Source organism: Haemaphysalis longicornis, unplaced genomic scaffold (assembly GCF_048455015.1).
Source record: "Haemaphysalis longicornis isolate Haplotype H1 unplaced genomic scaffold, Haemaphysalis longicornis Haplotype H1 scaffold_2, whole genome shotgun sequence".
Taxonomy (NCBI): domain Eukaryota; kingdom Metazoa; phylum Arthropoda; class Arachnida; order Ixodida; family Ixodidae; genus Haemaphysalis; species Haemaphysalis longicornis.
This window is the reverse complement of record NW_027526295.1, coordinates 80,960,377-80,980,505: the sequence shown is the minus strand read 5'-3', so window position 1 is coordinate 80,980,505 and position 20,129 is coordinate 80,960,377. Positions and strand designations below refer to the sequence as shown.

General features: G+C 45.3%; 1 protein-coding gene and 1 long non-coding RNA gene across 2 annotated transcripts; one reads left to right on the top strand and one right to left on the bottom strand.

The window, feature by feature from the left end:
- Positions 1 to 388: 388 nt before the first annotated feature.
- On the top strand, positions 389 to 14,901 carry LOC144168101 (uncharacterized). Its single transcript, XM_077697168.1, has 13 exons — positions 389 to 824; positions 1,322 to 1,450; positions 2,825 to 2,932; positions 3,075 to 3,150; positions 4,954 to 5,230; positions 5,292 to 5,880; positions 5,988 to 6,174; positions 9,660 to 9,803; positions 10,113 to 10,211; positions 10,297 to 10,468; positions 10,561 to 10,709; positions 10,871 to 11,059; positions 12,184 to 14,901. The coding sequence occupies exons 1-12, from the start codon at positions 558 to 560 to the stop codon at positions 11,038 to 11,040; spliced, it is 2,367 nt and encodes a 788-aa protein (XP_077553294.1). The 5' UTR covers positions 389 to 557; the 3' UTR covers positions 11,041 to 11,059; positions 12,184 to 14,901.
- A 361-nt stretch (positions 14,902 to 15,262) lies between these two features.
- On the bottom strand, positions 15,263 to 16,350 carry LOC144169023 (uncharacterized). The gene is made up of 3 exons (XR_013322344.1): positions 15,750 to 16,350; positions 15,475 to 15,675; positions 15,263 to 15,407 (listed from the first exon to the last, which is right to left on the bottom strand). It is a non-coding gene; the product is annotated as an uncharacterized LOC144169023 (long non-coding RNA).
- Between the last annotated feature and the right edge of the window lie 3,779 nt (positions 16,351 to 20,129).

Genomic DNA, 20,129 nt, shown 5'->3' with positions numbered 1-20,129 from the left:
AGGACTTCTCTCAAGGAGTATAAAAAATCGCACGTCAGGAAATTTGCACGCACGATGCAAAAAGTGTGTCCGCAAATCCCCCACTCGTGATACCGAGGTGGTCTCTGAGCACAGAAACTGGGTATTAAAGGGACGGACAACCGATTTTTGTCGAGTATTTGTTCTCTAGCTCATATGAAAGCCAGCGTTTTATATAGCCCGGTAACCACAAGCAAGTTAGAAACAAATTAGCGGAAATAATTTTAATTTGGCACTAAACTTTCCAAAATCCACGGGGTGGCGGTCCGCAGCGTCGAAACTTGACACTACTATATGTGTCCCTGTCACGTGACCTCAAAACCTTGCCGCTACTAAAACTGCTGAAACGCTTATTAACTATTGAAAACCTTTTACCAGGAGCATTTGTATAAGTTTAAATTGTATCTGTATTTTTAAACATTCTTTTAAAAATTTTTAAGCGGCGCTGCTTTCGCTTTCTTTCGGTGAGCTGCCACGGCTCACTGGCGCAATATGGTGGCTTGATTGTCTGCTTCTCTTGACGTCTTCGTTGCATAAGCATGCCTTCCTCTCGCTGTGCAGTGACGAGTTGCTCGAATTATTACAAGCGCAACTCAGACGTGTCGTTCCACATCTTGCCAGTCGACATAAACAGGAAAAGGCAGTGGGAAGCGGCTCTGGGCTACCAATTGTCGCCTTACGAACGCGTCTGCTCTGCTCATTTTCGCGCCTCGGACTACTACTGTCCGGAGAGAAGCGAGCGGACTAGGAAAAGACTGAAGGGCGATGCTGTGCCGTCTGTTTGCCTTTTCCGGACCCTTGACAAGGTAAGAAAAGGTTGTTTTTATTATATGTTTAACATTTCTTTAACATCGAGCGAATGCACTTGCTAACGACTGCTTTTATTCAAGTTTGCGCAGCATAGAAACTACCGTGCAGAAAAGCCAGTGGCACTTACTTATGCAAACACAATTTTCTTAGTTGAACTTGCGATTACCCAGCGCAGCTCGTGCCACGACGGAGTGCTCGCTAGCGCAATGCACTCCGTTCCGAAACAACTTCTGGACAGACAGAATCGCGCACAGGGTCGAAGCACGAGCGGCGCACTAAAAAAAAAAAAAAAAAAAACACGCTTACTCGTGTAGCCGCAACAACAGTCTTTGTGGCACCGAAAATTTTAAACTATGCAAAGCGAATTACATGTGCCGGTTGGTTTCATCTATTTTTAATGGCTTTTCTGCAGCACCTGATAACTTGCAGATAAGGGATCACTTCATACGTTCACTTCATTTCATAAAGGTTCATAACTTTCCTGGATGTGCAGGAGCTACCCAGCAGCGTAGGCGATGGCACCGTTCTGGAGACGACAGACGACGACGTGTGGGTGGACGACGTCGTAGCCAATTTCGTCATCAGTTCCAGCCTTAGCAACTGTGCAGACAGCTCTAAACTGGTAGGTAGCATGAGATGTACAGGAGTTCTGCTATTCTGTACTAACACAGAGAGCCAACCTTCATAACCCACCGTATCAAAGTTTTGTTCCGTCACTTTAGCTATTTGTTTACTTCGTTAATAATTAATAAGTGAATAATAATTGATTAATAATTGAAGATTGAGTGATTGGTATCATTATTATTACCGTCATTATAAATTTTGCTCTGTTTTATGCTACAATCCTCACAAAGGCTGTGGTTTGAGATGCATGTTGTTTGGCTGCAAAAATTATGCATGAGGAGAGAGAGAGAGAGAGACAGAATAAATGATTCCAGGAGGTGAGCTTGTATTAGAGCTTGCCAGAGGCAGCCACAGTCCAAGATGCTTTGAGTGTGGGAGGCATTGACAGCCCTCTAGGCCAGCCGAAGCTGGTAATCCAGGCCGGTGTTCACCAAGGCACTCTCCGAAAGATAGGTAGTAGGAAGTTGTAGGTTGGGGGGAATCCATGGTGATTGTCACATGTGCCTACAACATGGTGTAGCTTTCTTAAATATGTTTAGCGCAAAAACCAAAGACGGTACACAAGAAAGGAGACAGGACAGGCGCTAACCGTAACTTAATTGCCGCAAGCCAGGCAGGGTAAAAGGCATAGCACAAAACTCGTAACCGGTCTTTGAATCGATGAACTTGTCGCCATAGTTCTGACTTCAAATGTTTGCACATCTGTTTGAGGAGGCTAAACGGTGGGTTCCAGTAACTGAAAAGAGCACTCATGTCAGCTGGTATAAGTCCTTTTTGGAGATTGAAGGCGATTAACCTTGCCTGGCACGTTGAGGCAACAGGGCAGCAGGCAATTGCAGCAGGGAACGGATACAAAGGAGCCCTCAGAAAGTGACGGCTAATTTAACAAAACTTGTGGGGGACGAGTTGGTTTATGATTCTTAAATATGTTTGGTTCATGAATCTTAATATAAGGCCTGCGAGCCAGGCCTTTGACTCGCCTGGCTCGCGGCCATTAAGTTACGGTTAGCGCTTGTCCTGTCTCCTTTCTTGTGCACCGTCTTTGGTTTTTGCGGTAAACATATTTAAGACTCATCAACCAACTAGCCCCCCAACAAGTTTTGTTAAATGGGGTAGCTTGCAGGTTCTCTGCAAAGGCATCTAATTATATAATGTTTAAAAAGGTGGAGGCAGATAGGATGAGGGAATGTTTGTTTGTAGAGCGCGTAAATGGTTTTCGTGCTCTTGTGGTAGAGGTTTGTGTGTTTGTGTGGCACGGGGGGGACAAGTGTCTGCTGTGTCTTAGAGCTCTCGGGAAGTTGTTTCAGGTTTAGCTTACACTCATTTTTACCATGGTTTGATGACTGGCTTCATATATTGTCTGGATATGCAGGGCTTTCCAAGCAGTTCAGCTGATGGTAGCGTCGTGGAGCTGGACGATGTTGCTAGATGCCTGGCCGTCGGTGACAGCTTCAGTGGCTCTGCACACACCTCTGAACTGGTACGTCATGGTCGAATACTAAAATGGCTCTTTGTGTGCTGGCACAGGTGCAGTGTGGTGTGGGACCGCGAGAGTGGGGACTCAGGTATCACATGCCCAGGTGGATGCACTTATTATACATTCGCCTTTTTATTTCTTTCAGGCAGAGTCATGTGGTGACCACATCTACGCCGTTCAAAATGCCCTGTCGGAAAGCAGTGCTCAGTACACATCTAGAGGTAAAGAACTAAAGCTGAAATGTCTGCATGAAATGTTTCCTGTGGTTTACATGCAATGCTGGTGTGGATGTGGTGCCTTTTAAAGCAAAGCTTGCTAGCTCTACCAGCCAATGTTCTTTTGTGGCGTGCGGGACAACAAACTCCCAACACGGCGAAGGCGGCTGGGAAAAGGGGGGGGGGTGTTCACTCATGAAGCATACTAGAGATGGCGCAGTGAATTTACCCAGCATTCCCTGCTCGGAAGTGCCTGCTTGCCGGCAGTGGCGGCGTCGACTTTGTCGTCTGCTTTAGCAACGGTTGTTGTGGGCCTGTTTTGGTGGAGCTTTGTGTCCATTACACGGCTTAACTTGTTTGACAGCACCTCCAGGGTAACCCGCACCCGACGGAATCAAGTGGTTGTGTGGCAAACATACGTTACGGATTGGTTTGCAGAGCGGTAGAGAAACGCTACTTTTTGCACACTGCTTGCCCCGAATGGGACTCTGTTTTCTAAATTGGTGAATACCAATGCGGTTGTGTGTTACAACAGGTGAAAGTAGGAACTGGTTCTGATAAATGGCGGTTATAAAAGTTCCCTCAGCTTTCTCACAATTCTCAAACTTACTAAACTAACTAGTTTAAATTGGTATTAAATGGGAATCACTAAGCTCACATGCCGGACCTTCACCGCGTGGATTGAAGCCAATTTTTTTATGCTGAACTTGTAGATTTCACCTTGCGAATCAAGATAAAGTTGTGGCTAAAGCAATGTCTTGCTCTTATCTTGTGTGCCAGAGCCATAGGCAGTACACATGAATTTGTACAGTCGGCAAAAGGCTTGTCTATAACACTCAAGCAGCGTGCTCCTGAGTGCATGGGAGACACCTAGTGATAACGCCTGGTTTGAGATAGGTAGAATGTGAGCATGCGCGGCCCGTATCAGCGTGATGGCTGTGTACCTCCTCGCTGTGCCCGTCGCCTTGGCTTCCACACCTTCTTTCGCCGTGAGAAGCGCTGCATGCCTGCGCTGCCGGGCCGGGGAACGAAAGGGGAGATCACTCACGCTACCGTGCTCTTCTGCATTAGCTTTGGCGGACAGCTGTTCACTGCGTCATCGTTCCGCCAATACGCTGCATGAGTACGGCATGCACCACAATCCGGTATCTGAGCTTGGCTTTCCACGTCACTGCTGACGGGCTAACGCCACAATACTTAATGCACTGTGCAAGCGTTCACGGACTGATACCTAGTCACTCCAGAATGCCGGCAGCGATGCGTTTTTGGCAATTGTTGTTAGTTTTCTCGTATACAGAGAAAAAACAACTCCTGTCTAAATTCCGTAGTGCGCTGCGAAAATTAAGCGGTGTCGCACGTAATAAACGCAGCCAACGCTGTACTAACAATCGGTAGTCTCCACTTTTGTTTCCCGGCCCGGAAGCGCAGGCAGCGCTTCTCACGGCAAAAGAGGGTACGGAAGCCAAGGCGGCGGGCACAGCGAGGAGGGAAATAGCCATCACGCTGATGCGGGTCACGCATGCTCACATTCTACCGGTCTCAAACCAGGCGTTATCACTAGATGTCTCCCGCGCAGTCCGGAGCACACCGCTCGCCCGTTATAGACAAGCGTTTTGCCAACTGTACGTTTGCACTGACATGCATCGAGGCCTAGCGCGATTAGTCGGGTCACCCAAAAATTAATGAACTACTACAACTCCCAAAATCACAATTCCAAAAAAAAAACAGCATTGCAAAGAGAGTTGAAGATACAAAAAAAACAAATGTTGCCAAGATTGGAAACTCAAATGCATGCTTTGGTTCCTCTAGGTACACAGGCTAATCGGCTGCTTCAGGTCGACCGTAGGAGCATTGCCGTGCAGACCGACAGCAGTATCGAGCAACGGAAATGCTGCAAATGCGCTTGCCATGGCAGCAAAGCTGAGCCCCTTCCCCCCGACTTTGCACCCTTAATTGCCTCAACGCCAGCACACAAAAGGTACAAGCAGCTGGATGTGTCGACATCATCTGCCTCTTTTTGCGAAAGTGCTGCAGAGGACCGCGAGGACACGAGCTTCAGGCCATCACCTGACAACAGCATGCAGGAGTATGTTAAGTGCCTAGACTGTGCAGCATGCCCCTATTATAACTCAATGTGCTTTTTGCAGGGACACCACTGAGCTGCCCCATGCTGAGCGGAAATTTATCGTCTTCGAGAGTGCTCTGCTCAAGTTGTTTGAGAGGTGTGCGGAGTGCAGTCAACGGTGCAAGGTCACTACGTATGTCCAGGGCACACTTCTGAAAATCACCGCTGAATGCGGTGACCACTACAAAGTGTGGTACAGCCAGCCACTGGTGAATGGAATGGCTGCTGGCAACATTCTGCTGTGTGCGGCAATAATGTTCGGTGGGGCAAGTCCCACCAAGGTGCTGCGCCTGCTGGCGTCGGTAAACATTAGTGTGCCATCTAAGACATGCTATATGGTTTACCAAAAGGGCTGTCTTGTACCAGCCATAAAGAAGGTAAGACACAGAGAGGTGCCTTTAAAGAACTGGAATTGTATGGGATTTGTCATTTTACAGGCCTGGAAGGCTGAACAGGCAGACCTTTTTGTCACCCTAAAAGGCCAGGAGCTTCGCCTGCTTGGGGATGGAAGGTGCGACTCCCCTGGTCACTCGGCGAAATACCTCACGTACAATTTTGTGGATGCCGAAACATCAAAGGTGGTCCATTCCATTCAGGTGCAAGTTGGAGAGGCAAGAATGAGCTTTGTTTTTTTCTTTCATGAGCCTGCCTGCACCGTGGAAGGCAGCACAAACAGTGCGCTAAGGTGGCTTTTTTTTGTGTGTGTTCTGTGGTGCAGTCACCAGATGTGAAGAGCAGCTCTCAGATGGAGAAGGCAGGCTTTGTTAAGGGACTTGATGACCTGCGGAGGGCTGACCTCAAGATTGCTGCCATCACAACTGACAGGCACCCCAGCATCAGGAAGCATCTGCGGGACCATGAGCCTGAAGTGGAGCACGAGCTTGATAGCTGGCATGTCGCGAAGGGTTGGTTGACCAATACTATTTCATCTGGCTCCTTTTTCTGCAGGCCTCGCACTCAAGCACTCAGCCAGCAATTCCAACCATTTCGCTGCTGAGCACGAGGTCGCGGGTTCGATTCCCGGCCGCGGCGGCCGCTTTTCTGATGGAGGTGAAAAGCAAAAACGCCCGTGTGTACGAGATTTCGGCGCACGTTAAAGATCCCCAGGTGGTCAAAATTAATCCAGAGCCCTCCACTACGGCACGCCTCATCGCCTGCGTTGCGTCGGCACGTTAAACCCTACAATCAATCAAATCAATCAATCAATAAATTCCAACCATTTGCAACCGGACATATACAAATGCTTGTCTTCCTAGACATTCACCCAACCTCTTCAATGCTTATACACAGTGGTAACATACAAAATCATATCCAGCCAGGGAAGAGGAGGGGGAGAGAGAAGTAGAACATAAAGGGCAAATAAGCAAAAAAGAAAAACTAAACGAAAAAACTTACTATACAAAGACTCAATTAATTTAAAGCTTTGAAATGCAATGAGCTTACTTCAAATGACCATCAGATTGTTTTTTTTTTGTTTTTTTTTTCAGGGCCATTGCAAGATAGTTGAGCATCACAGTAAGAGCAGAACTCAAGGCCTTTAAACTTAGTGCAGTGTATCTGAACCATGAGTGTGCCGGGGGCTTCTTTTGCTCTAGCAAGTGTGATGGGGGAACCCGCAGAAAACATTGTTGATTCGTGTCATAACGTGAAACACTCAGCAGCTGCAGCTGTAGTGGTCCTTATTCTTATTCAATTCGCACCTTTATGACTTTTATGTGTGTCTTATATTTAGGGTTCTGCGTTTTCAAAGTTTATTTATTTTTGCGAATTCTGAGTTTTTCGGAGGGTCCTTTCAGAGTACACAGAATTTGGAGTTTTTCGGATTATTAAGGTAGTAGAGTATTGATCTTTAAGAAGTGCCATGTACAACAATAAAAGAAATCAAACTGTAGAGACATTTTTATTGCAGAGTCAATATTTGCAACATTCGTGGTGACATCCATTTACAACTTGTAGTATATTCAGGCATATTTTCCAATGTTAGTGCCTGTCACCGCAGCACGCTCCTTCCGACTGACCACGCGAAACATGGAGAATGCTCTTTCGACATTCGCACTAGATATGGGAAGACCTAGCAAATCCAGTGCGCAATGTCAATGGAACGAACAAAAGTGGAAACATGAAAATAGAATGGGAAAAGTTGTTCGAGGATGCCAGGCAAAGATAAAGGGTAGTCTCGTTTTCACTCAATTCGGAGTTTTTCAGATAAATCCGAATTCGCAAAATTTTTACCGGCGAGTGTTTTTCGGATTTTATCGGATTTATTCGAAAACGCAGAACCCTACTTATATTGTACCACGATTTGCTGTTGCTGCTGAAAGTACAGTAAACCCTCGTTGACTCGAACTCGCGTATTTCGTAATATCGGTTAAGTCGAAACTTCTTTTCGCCGTGCATTAACCTCCCATAGGTGCTATGTATTTGCCCCCTCTTATCTCGAAACGTTTTTCGGAGGGGACAGCGGATATCTCGAAATCTTGACCTGGAGGGCAGAAGGCAAAGTCCACTCCCAACAGGAAACGAGGGCTCCGTGCGAACGCTTAGCTCTTACTATAATGCCGAACGCGGTCGTGAAGGGCGAATTTGAAATTCCTGCAGACACAGCCGTTTCCTATCCGCCTTGTCAAGCAACTGTGGGAGTGATCACATGTGCGCACCTGTGCGCGACTTATGCGCGGTGGGGCGGTGTGTGCAGCGTGCACCTGTCAGTACGCAACATAGCCCTTGCATGTGCGAGCTGGTATTCTTTGTTTTCCCTGCGATCTGCGCGCGACACGTCTTGAGTTCAGTTTTGCTGAGTAGTGAGTGGTCTGTGCAACGGACGCTTCCAAATATCGACCAGGATATCCCGCCCAAAGCAGTGCGAATCTCTGACATTGGAGAGAAAAGTCGGGTTAATCATGGAATTTTTTTTCCCTGCGAATTCTTGTGCCTTTACTACGGTAGCTCTCTCGTGCAGTGGAGCTTTTCCTGGCAGCACTGGCTTTTCTTTTACAGTGACCTGGGCAAACATTTTCGGCGTTTTGCTTAACTCGAAATATCGCTTATCTCGAAGTGTTTCCCGGTTTTTACTACTTCGGGTTAACGAGGGATTACTGCAGCCTGAACACCTCTATGCTGCCTTTTGTACGTCTGGCTTTTCCGCATAGCTAGCATGCTGTGGAAAAAAGCCAACCTTAAAACATCTCCTATGCAAAGAAATTGAAACAATTAAACACAAAAGCCATGCAGCGAAGCCTCATATTTTTGTTGCAATCAAGGTTTGGCAAAAAGGATAAAAGAACGGGGGTGGGGGAGGGGAAAGAGTGGAAGAATTTGGGAGGGCCTCGCAGACCTCCGAAATGTTCTTGCAGACCCCCTGGGTTCCATGGACCCCATTAGCGAACCACTGCTGCGTTCGTGCGTAGCTCACTACAAAACAATAATTATTAGTAACATTTATTTCACAACAGGAGATGTTTGTGGCTTTGTCCATCCTTATGGTGACATACAAAATATTTCTTGAACAGACCTTGTCAATAACTGAAAACATGTGCACGTCATCAGCAACTTTATCATCGTCATTGTGTTCATCTGACGTAGCAAGCTAGGCGTCTTTGCTCAGCTGACATCGCTTGTGCCATTTGATATTGTTCTTGCGTTTTGTTCCCCCCCCCCCCTTCACCCATCATGAAAATTTTGGGATGGGGACAGCCCTTTTGAACCCGCTCACCTTCATGTGGCAGTTCTTAAATTTAAAATACCCTATTCCTCAGCCAAGCTGTCTAGTTATTAAAGATGTGTTAAATATTTTGAGGTGTTCCAGCAAAAGGTTTAAGGTGGTGGAGAGAGGTGATGTGTGTGTGTATTACTCGATTATTGTGCCTTGAGTACAAACATACCACTGACAGTAGCAGCAGTTGCTTATTATTACAGAAAATTCTGCAAGCATGAAAACAGGTATTGCTGCTCCATACACTTTATCACATTATGAATGATGACATCACCAATTAAGAACACTGAAGTGCGATTGGTGGAGCTTCCCTAACTGTTGAAACACTGAGGCAGCAAGAACATGTAAATGTAAAATTAATGTATATGGGAAGTGTTGTCCAGCCCAAGTTTTTGAAAAGCGAAAATCTGCATTTTTCCAACTACTATAAAATAGTATGCCTCATAACAGGCGGTACGCTTTTTCTCAGTGTTGATGTCATTGCAATGTTTTACCTGGTGGTGCAAATGCAGGTGAACGCGAAAGCCTGCCCTACCTATTTAGTATTACGTACTGTAAGCCTTTGTCAATTTCACAGACTGTGGCTTAGCTAGTCTTCTCTTTTACCTGTCTGGTTGTCCACGAGCTTTTGCTCTGGAACGTTTCCAAAACTAATTTGCGCTTTCTTTGAACCATTAGGACTCCAAAAAAAGCTGGACGCTGCTTCAAAAAGAAAGGAGTGCTCGTCCCTGCGTGGTTGGATCCGGAACATTTGCAACCACCTTTACTTCTGTGTTGCACTCTCAGAAGGCGACGTGACTATGCGTTTGAGCATCTGGAAAAGTAAGTAGCAAGCTACACAAAATAGCAGATACCATACATTGAGCATTATGGCCACCTAATGGTGTAACCCACTTGCAGTTATGCTGATAAACCCAGAACAAACTTTTTGCAACTTCTTGTAATTTTCGAAATCGCATAAAGACTTATGAAACCGTTTTTACTAAGTGCAGCATGCAGGCACAGTAGTTTCTGCAATGCTAGCTGTAAGGGAATTCGTTGAGGGAAACGGGTGACGCTACTTTTGAGGAAGAGGTGTCATATTTGTTTACCGTTTTGTTACATGTGTGCAATGTATGTTCATACCTGCAGGCCTGACAAGGCACATAATAAATGTGCACGATGGGCATGAAGGGCCCTTTCACAGATGCCTGCATGATGAGCTCCCTCCCCACGAGTGGCTGGATCCCGGTGCGAATACATTTCCTTACTTCTTATGCTAACAATGCTTGGCCAAGGGAGACTGCTTTTTAATGGTGTACTTTTATTCTCACAGGGACACCTGCCTACCAAAAGCTGGTGAGCATTGTCCTGAACCCACGGCTGCTGAAGGACATTGAACAGCTGTCAACAGCATCACAGACGTCATGCCTAGAGTCCTTCCACTCTCTGATAAATCAGTTTGCTCCCAAGTCAACTGCATACACACCAAGTGTCATGCGTGCCAGGTGCAGTGGTGTTAACAGTTTATCTTTGTAAAGCTGCTCTCTCAGTTTGTGCTGCAACGTGCAGTCTGTTTTCATTCACATCATTGTTGCAGGACACAGCTTGCCATCCTCCACCACAATGAGAATGTCGTCCGAGACCAGGCCACGGATGCAAGTGGCAACCCCCAATTTCACAGGAAGTTGCCGAAATCATGCAAAGGGCGGGAAGTGCTGTGCCCTGTAAAGACCAAAGCAACACACAGTAAGCTGGTTTGGTGTATTTTCCTTTCTGCAATTCCTTGTGTTCTAGAATCAGAAGCAACCAGTTGCTAACGATCTATTTGAAAATACTGGCCATGGTGTTGCTTGTGGTGTAGAGTAGCCGTAAACTGTGTATCATGTTCCTGTGCTTGGACGTTTCAGAATATGTCCAGAAACTGCTTGTAGCCAGCATGGAAGAGTGTGCCCTGCACAGTTACTGCTTCATGAAGCTGCGGAAGGTGTCACCCCAACCAGCACCCATGTCTGCTGCATACCCTCGCCTCCACATAGATGTTTTGAAGGCCAAGCGAATGCTGCGGTTCAAGAAGTAGCACCTTGGACGCTTGTTATGTGAGTATTCCGAGTCCTTCCATTGTCTCAGGGACACTTTCAGAGCTTGGATATGTTCCTTATCAAGGCACACGCTTAGTCAAGAACCAGGAAAATGATTGCGTTTATTTTGTGCTCTCTGTAACATACATCAGGGGCAGAATTCCCAGTTTTGTCCAGTTCATGCCCGTTTCGAAGTGTGTGTTTTGAGTGAGCTTTAATTGCCTAATGCAGACGTCCGAATGTGATGCAGCACTCTCACTGGTCAGAGGCCTCACAAATGCAACTGCGTCCAGACGAAATGGACACAAAATGGATATTGTAGCTATGAACTCCAGTAAGGAGAGTAAAAGACGTTTATTAAAATGGCGAACTTGTGCCGGCAAGCACTGGCGATGCCACAGCTAGAACAAGCGAGCTCGGACTACTTCTTCCTCCTCTGCTCACCAGTGGGCGCATACCCATAACAAGGAACAGCCCCGTTAGCCGGTCGGGGATTGCGCCTGCAATAATAAAGTCGCGGCAATATTTTCGAAACGAACACCACTCAGAATATCGACCCTGATGTCACCAGTCAATGTTGATGCACGTGTGTTTCTGCTTGTTACATTGTGCATTGTGGTAACTTTCTTGAATTAACCTTCGCTAAGGTCGTTTTCTTGTGTATTTTATTTTAGTGTCAGTGCTCTGTTTATATTTTCAGACCTCTGTTTCCCCTTACGTGGAGCTGGTAAACGTGCTCCCACGGTCACCTCGTTGCTCGCCGTCCCGTGTGCTGTGTTTATGACCTACGGAGCGCCGCTCCGTTGGTCATAAACACAGGAGTGTTCTGGCACCGGGGCGCGAGACGGACTGTGCCCAGCCAGTCGAGCGTTGAGCGTCAGCGAGTGTGCGTGTGTGGTGAGAGACCTGAGCGGATCGCGAGAAAGCGCATGTGAGCGAAAAAAGAACGGCGCCGCCCAGGCGCATTTGTCAGTTCTTACTAACCCAAGACAATAATTAAACAGTTTGTTTTTGCCTTCTCCTATAAATTGTACGGAAGCTATTATTCGACCGTCCGACTTCAAGCAAGAAAACGACCTTAGTGAAAGTTAATTCAAGAAAGTTAACATTTGGTACACTTTCACCTCTGCCCCCCTTTGCAGGGTGAGGTGCTGCAAGGGACATTGCAGTCTGGTCACACATGAAAACAGCTGATTTACAGGCTGAGGATCTCACCTTCTTGGCAAGCTACCCCGTGCGGCCTGTGATACTCTTCCATCTGGCAGCGAACCCAAAGCAGGAGGCTGAGACACCGGTGGTTGAGACGCCCATTGTTGCATGTTTTCATGTTTACTGCTAAGGATTTTGACCCCTAATCCAAGGGCAACCGATTGCAGCAATCTAGGTGGTAGAGGGTGCGGGAAAACTTTTCCGCCATTACGACTTGCAGATATTGTTTCATTTTCGTCAGGGTGTGTGTTTGTGAAGCTCGTATTCGTGTTGCTGAGGAAGGTATGAAACAATGGCCCATTCCAGGTCGAGATGTTTCAAGACATCTGTGTGACCGAGTTTGCTCGTGCCTCGACTGTGACTTGAGCAATGAGAGCAGAAAGGAATTAATAAGACTGGACGGCGTGCCGTCCCATTCTATTTCCTGCTCCCTGTTACATTTTTAAATAGTTTTTGGGCAGCTACTTAGGTGAAAAAACTTTGGCCTGTATATCTGTCCCTCAATTCATCCTGCTGGCCAAAAGTTGAAACGATTTGGCAAAAAGAAGCACTAGGTGTCTGTGTGTCTACATTTGTTTTTTTGAGGTGCGAGGCAATTGTGTGCGTGTTTGTTCATTTGCTTGTATGTTTGCTTGTATTCATTTGGCACTGCACTTGCTCTTGCTTGGCTGGTCACCATTTCCCATTTTGAATTTCATATCCTTTCTGTTGTAATGCAGAGGCTGCGTTTAGTGTGTACTCCTGGTTGATAGGCACGTTGCAGATTTCTAAGTGTGTGGGTTGTGCTTAGCGTGTTGCTACGCTTCAATTCTCCACCAAGAACGGATACAGCTACCCCCCCAATTTTAGACCATCTACCAAGATTGAATGGTGTTGTGGAATGGCTGGTCACAGCATGATGTTCGTTAAGAATTCATATCTTTGTTCAAAATTCTGCGTTACCTCAGCTTCGCTGGTCATCCACTTTTTCAGAGTGGAATGGCTTTTTTTTTTTGTAAAGGTTCAGTACTTGTTTGTATTTTTTTTTCAAAGAACACGAAAGGATTAGAACAGCAAATACACTAAAGTAGTCATATGCTTTGAAGCTACTTGCCTGTGGTCTGGTTTGTGTATACTCACACATGTTGGTAAAACATACATTAAAGCACAGAATATTCGTGAGGAGGCGGTAAATGGGCTTCCATCGACAGTTTTTGATTACGTAAATGCACCTCTTTATAAGCTGCGACTAAAGAGTTGAGCTTGAACGCGACAAACAAAAAAGCACAAGCATAGTTTTCAATAAGAAGGGTGATGCATGTGTCACAGTGGCATCAGTGGTGCTTTTCAGAAGCTGAGACCTTTTCATTTTGACATGTTGCGTTTATGTTGTAGCCTGTTTTTTTTTTCCTTGGTTTCTTGCAAGATTGCTTGACATTCATTCCTTATTGCAAATGGGAATGGCCTTAATAGCATTTGGTATGCTCGGTTACAACTCAAGAACGGCAGCACCTCATGTAGTGGATCACTCCGCCAATGCGCTGGACCCGTGAAGTCAGTGCGCGCGCGTTTTGAAAGGGGTTTGCTATGAATGCGTAATATCGTCTGCCTTGTCTCACGCAGTTTGTTTCTCGTCACTGGAGTCGTTTATATGCATATTGAGTCCAAAAAATTACGGGAACGGCTCACGCCATGTTCAAAATATTCCCAGTAACGCCCTACTTGCGCCGCGCGGAGAAACATCCGGCTACGGTCATAAGGCACATCGGCAACTACCGGTGCCGTTCTTAAGTTGTCACCGAGTATAGGAGTGCACATGTGGTGTTCCATGTTGTATTGTATGCTTTTATCCTCTCTTGTCAGTCAAATGCTCAAAGGAGCCTTAATAAGAGTGGCAGCTTGATCTGGTTAATACATAACTTCACAAGAAGGTGACAGCAGAAAAGATGGGACGGAACGATAAGACAAACACATGCGCTTCCAATCGACCCATTAGGTTTATTGAATTGGGGTGCCAGCTATATACACACTGGTCAAACCCGGAAGAACAAGGAAAATAAAAAGGGGGGGGGGGGCAGAGGGAGGATAACTGCAGCAATTCATTTTTAAGCGCACGCATGTCACACATCCATGTCGCATTCATTTTGGGCCACACTTGTCAGTTTGACAGACAAATAATTTCTTTTTCATTGATTTCTCAAACAGCATGCAGCCACACTGTTGGCCACTGTGCAGCGCATTCCGTCTCACCTGTTGTGCGGCTGCTTCCTTCCAAAGCTCTGAGGTGAAAATTTTTGTGCTTGTGCTACTATAAGGGAAGCTGAAATGCAGAAAGCTAAAACTGCACCTGTGCTAAGCCATGAAAATGAGGGAAATGTTATGTGGCAACCTGATGGACGTTTCTTTCTAGGTCTATTTACTCCCCGTTTGATGTACATATTGATAAGTTCAAACAGTGTAATGTCGCCCTATGTGGTGGTTATGGGACACTGTTAGCGAATAATAATGCGACTCTGTGGACCCAAGAACCGAAAGTTTGCTCTTGCTGCTCGATTTTGTGTTCTTGTTACTGGCCGTTGGAAAATTCGCCTCCGCTCCTTGTTTCATGTTTTTTGTATGCCGAGACGTTCTCTTCTCATTCTAATAAAAGTCTCCTATGGTGTTTGTGTGAACATCTTGTGTTCTTGTTACTGGCCATTGGAAAACTCGCCTCCGCACCTTGTTTCATGTTTTTTGTATGCCGAGACGTTCTCTTCTCATTCTAATAAAAGTCTCCTATGGTGTTTCTGTGAACATGTTTACGAAAGTTCTGAGCAGTTGCCCATTAGTGTAGGATTTCAAAAGTTCTGAGCAGTTGCCAATTAGTGTAGGAATTCAGTTTCTGTAGTATCTTATTTTCAGGCATATTTCATGCTGGCAGATCACATTTGAAAAGTTTTTTTTTTTTTTTTTTCCAATCGAGAACATTTATTTTAGAGGCGCTGGAAAAGATTCACGGCTAAAGGCTGCTCTACGGAGCTACACTAGCGGCGGGTATTGAAAACCTTGATAGTTTTCAGAGGGAAACGTTTCCCTTATTCGATGGACCGCGCAGGAGGGAATAACTTTTCGGATGCCGACGCCGAGGTATCCCCAGATCCACCTCGTGAACTGCCTGTAGGCAGTGTGCCTGTACTTCCTGAAACAAAAGTAGTGTAAGAATGCCTGTTCTCTGAGTTGCAGTATCACTCTGAAATTGTACAGACCTGTGTTCGTCCTCGACGCCATAGTCTTCACCGTTCAGACGGACGTCGACGTAGGCCACTCGCAGGACTACCGGGTCGAGGCAGAGTATGGCATAGTACGGATCGTAGGTCACGCACGTCTCCGTACAAATTTGCGGTAATTCTCGGCAGCAAATGCACTCGTATGCATACGTCATTACCACGCAGTTCTTGCAGCTGCACCTGTAGTTTAATTGATAACGTCAAGCATGTGATATACATGTATTATGAAAACATTATGGCCTGCATATGCTTACCAGTCGGTATTTTGAAGACGCGCAGGATCTGGCGACGGCGGACCGTCGTCAAAATCAGGCTCGCTGTCACTTTCGTCTGATGATACCTGTTTCTCGGGGCCCATCGCATACGGGTCCAATTTTTGTTGTTGCATAATTTCCAGCATCCTTTTTTCGCGTTCACTCAAGTTGTGCAGCGATGCCATTTGGAAGAGCGGCTAAGCGGCGCAAAACTTTAATCACGTGTAACGAACAGCTCTGTTTCGGTTTCGGAAACTTGGCTTGGCTGTCGGCGTCGTGGCTGACTTATAACGAAAAAAAAAAAGTTGCAGTGCATGATTAAAAAGCACATAAAGGAATAAAAAAGCCCTCAATTCATAATTTTTTATCTGTGCGCAAGTTTTTAAATACCACTTTATATTTCGCATACAGACAAACGTATGTTGCCGTGCTACTGGGTGCCATGGTTGCCAGCACAATTTTTCGAAGGGACACATACGGTTCGTAGATCTAAAAATTCAGATTTAAAAAGTTCTAGGGCGCTATCAGCAAAACCGTTTCGGATTAAGGTGTTTGGAGTGATGCCCTTTCACTTGGGATAGTGAACATATACTTGACAAAAATCGGTTGTCTGTCCCTTTAAGGAAGGTAGTTGAAGCAGTCTACATTACCCTTCATAAAGATGACTGCCAAAGCTAGACATCAATTATTCTGCATAAAAATAGGCCAAGGTAGCCATATGCTTACGTATCTTGTAAGCCCTTCTGCACCCGCGTTTTTCTGTGATTGTGTGACTTAGCGCATTATCGTATGCATATTCGCATCAGTCTTGTCTTGTCCCTCTGCGCATGGGCGCAGTTGCGTGTATATATTCTTCTCGTTTCATGATAAACAGTAGTTGTGAAGCTGCGCTTGTGTTTAGCGTCCTTCGGTTGTCCCGTTCTTTTACGCACTGTGTGGTTCCCCACGATTATTGAAAAACTTCTACAACGTTCAGTGCTATTCGAACTCTACCAACGCATATATACCACCGCCAATTATACCAATCATACAAACTATTCCTACGCCGATAGTCAGTGCAGCAATTCCAAATTAGGCACGAAGTGAAACGTCATCATAGTAACCCCATACAGCCTTTTTAAGGCCTGTCGTGATGCAGCTGTTTAAAATTAATGAAGTTCACTTCCAGAACTACCTTTCCCTGTCTAGTGCGAACCGTTTACCTCTAAACATAGATTAGGACAAAGCACAGTTTTGCTTATCTGGAAGAAGTAGCCCGTCTACTTCAGAGAGCACATTCCTGCACAAGGCACAATTTTTAAGCAAACGTAAAAGAGAAAAAATACGGATTTCCCGGAAACATGATAACGAAACATAAATTCGTCATTTCAATATGTTAAGTGCCCGTCAGCGTTTAATCGGCACGAATAAACTTGAGTACAGGATGCTCTACAGATTCACCATCCTGTTTTTTGTGGCCATGGTCTTTGGTGCCGTCGTTTCGTCACACAAACAAGTAAAATGGCTTCATAACGACGCGGTAGAGAAGCGGGTGTGGTTTCACCACTGCTTTACTTGTTATCTCTAATATTAAGCTTACTTGACAGTTTGAATACAAATTTCCACGATTCCTATTAGGACTCCAAGCCATGGTACAACGGAGACGAAATTCGAATTTCTCTCCGTAACATTTTTACGTACATTCGTAGGAAGCACTACAGGGCCGCCGAACGCTAGTACCAACAGCTTAAGCGGAGGATAGCCGCAATTGATTCCCAGTGTAAGGAGTCCTGCCCGCGCAAAAACATTACAAGGTGTATACTTACCGACCGGTGCCCAGGCATCCCAAGATGTGAATTTAATTCGGTCTTCAAGCTTCACTTTTGAACTGGAGGATGATACAGTGGCATCATAATTCTCTGTTCCCCTGCACATACGGAATTTAGATGATAGAAATGAGACAGACTCCTACGAATGAGGTTAATAAGGTGGAATTCCGCAGAGTAATGCCAAAGATGATGCCTGCATAACAAAGCTCCGCCATGCGAACAGAATAAGCGATGCAGAAAAAGCGATGTGCTGGGCATTTCAAATGTTCGAAGTTTCTGTGGGGACTCATTAACGTGCATAATATATAATAAATAATAATAATAACAACGCACAGGAAGTAACATAGATTCTTGAATCAGAAAGTCTTAGCAGTGGGCGTTCCTTATTTATTGTCTGTACAATGTATGCCTGAATCACTCTACAAATAAAACAAATATATTCTGTTGACCGTGGGAGTATGCATAGTTTTATCATCTCCTCTACGGTACAGAGCCTGGTGTAGGATCGTTCTGCTAGCTTTATTATCTCGAAATAAAAAAATTAACAACGATTCCACAGAAGGCTGTTTGCCAGCGACATTAGACCAGGGGACACTGTTGAGAGCACAAGCTCCACGTGCCATGTCCCACTTGTATCTAAAGGATCAGATGGAAATGCTCTCAACGGCTTCAAAATCGGAAACGCTGCAGGTGGCGCTGGCATAACCTTAGATCTTCTGAAAGAAGGAGGAGATATTGTACTAGAATAGTTTGCTATACCGTTTTCTGAATGCGTGAAGACTCAAAAAGTGTTGAAAGCTCGGAAAAACGCCAACGCCAACAAGGAAGATCCCAAAAACTTGAAGAATTACAGACCAGTCCGCCTTCCCTCAGTCGTTTACATGCTGTTTACCAAAGTTATTTAGCTGCGTAGGTGACACCGTGGATTTTCAACAGCCAAAATAAAAGGTTTAAGTTATGAAAGGGTCCTCAAAGACGAATTGCATTTGTGCTGTCAATCAAGAGATAGAAAAAACCCCAGAATACATTACACCCCTAATAACATGGCATATGTGGACTATGAGACAGCGTTTGATATCATATTCACCGAGCCGTGCTATAAGCACTGAAAGCCCACAAAATATAGGAACCTTACTTAAGACTTCTAGAAGACATATACAAGGAATGCATGACACGATACCCCACCACAAGAAAGCTGATAGATTCCCGTTCCCAAAGGAGGCAAGACACAAGATGCAATTTTTCCATACTTTTTGACAGCATGTAGGCATGGGGGGATGTGTAGAAATCTTAACTCGAAGGGCTATGATTAAAAATGAGCTATTTGAGCTTTGCGGACGACATTGTTTTGCTGAGTAAGACTTTAGAACACCTGAAAACGATGCTCGAGAAATTACAATCAGACAGCACGGCCGTGTAGCTAAGAAACATCCGAAGAAATCTAACGTAATAAGAAATAAGCATGCCAAAAACGTCCTGTTCAGCTTAGGAAATAAATAGCTAAAAGAAGTACAAAACTATAACTACCTCGAACAGATGACTAGTGCTTACCCCAACAACGAGAGAGAAATACAGCACCAAATGCGTATTGCTAGGCGAGCATTCGGTAGGCACTCCCCAATAAGGAAAAGTAACTTAACTCTGTCCTTCAAAAGAAAAATCTACAGCCAGTTCATACTGCTGGTTATGGCACACCGACGTGAAACACGTCGCCTCATTAAACAACTGGAAAGCAAACGTAGGTCGGGTCAGCGTGCCATCGAACCAATAATGCTAGGAATAACACTTAGGGACAATAAGCGAGCTACCTGGGTCAGAGAACAAACTAGAGCTGACGATAACGTAGTTCAAATAAAGCTGTACTCTACGCGAAGCAGCTTTACTGTGCGCGAACGTGGCATGAGGGAGTACTTGGTCTCATATGCTATGCTCAACGCCGACGTACATAGACAGCATTTCGGCCATTGTCTTGTTTTGGCGTTCGGTTATTCTCTCCGTCTGAGAGTGGTACGCTAAGGCGTTCTGGTGATCCGTGTTGCTGTAACGTAGGACACCTCTTATGAGCTACGCAGTAGATGCCGTTTAAGTGTCCGTGACCAGCACTTCAGGGACTCTGGTCGCAGCACAACTTCATGAATAACGAACTTTAGAGATTTCCAGAGCAGTCTTCTTCGGAAGAGCGGCGGTCTATGCTTAGCGCATCATGTGGTTGGTGGCTACGACAGTTTGTTAACCCATGTACTACATCTTTGCTATTTAACTTGTTTGTTTCGGAAAGAATATTACCTTTGTGATATGTTTCTTTTTAATTTGTACGGTTGGTTGCATGTTTTCTTTTTATGACGATTCCCGTCACGTCATTATGTGCAGCGTTGATGCTCTAGCAATAGTAATCTTGAATACATCGTATTTCGGTGCTAGTTTTGTATGATACCCACAAGCTTTGTCTATGTGATTACTATATTTGTTTCCACCCCGGTTTTATTCTGACTATGCCAAGGATAAAAGCCATGGTCAAGTAGCTAAGTGCGACTTCTTACTCTATTTTACGCCATAACGTGTGTAGGGTTAT

What these genes read in the sequence shown, in the direction of transcription:
- LOC144168101 (XM_077697168.1), top strand. Translation starts at nt 558, where the DNA reads ATGCCTTCCTCTCGCTGTGCAGTGACGAGTTGCTCGAATTATTACAAG. An exon ending in TTCAGGTGCAAGTTGGAGAG is followed by an intron (nt 5,881 to 5,987) that starts GCAAGAATGAGC and finishes TCTGTGGTGCAG; the next exon opens with TCACCAGATGTGAAGAGCAG. An exon ending in TAGCTGGCATGTCGCGAAGG is followed by an intron (nt 6,175 to 9,659) that starts GTTGGTTGACCA and finishes TTGAACCATTAG; the next exon opens with GACTCCAAAAAAAGCTGGAC.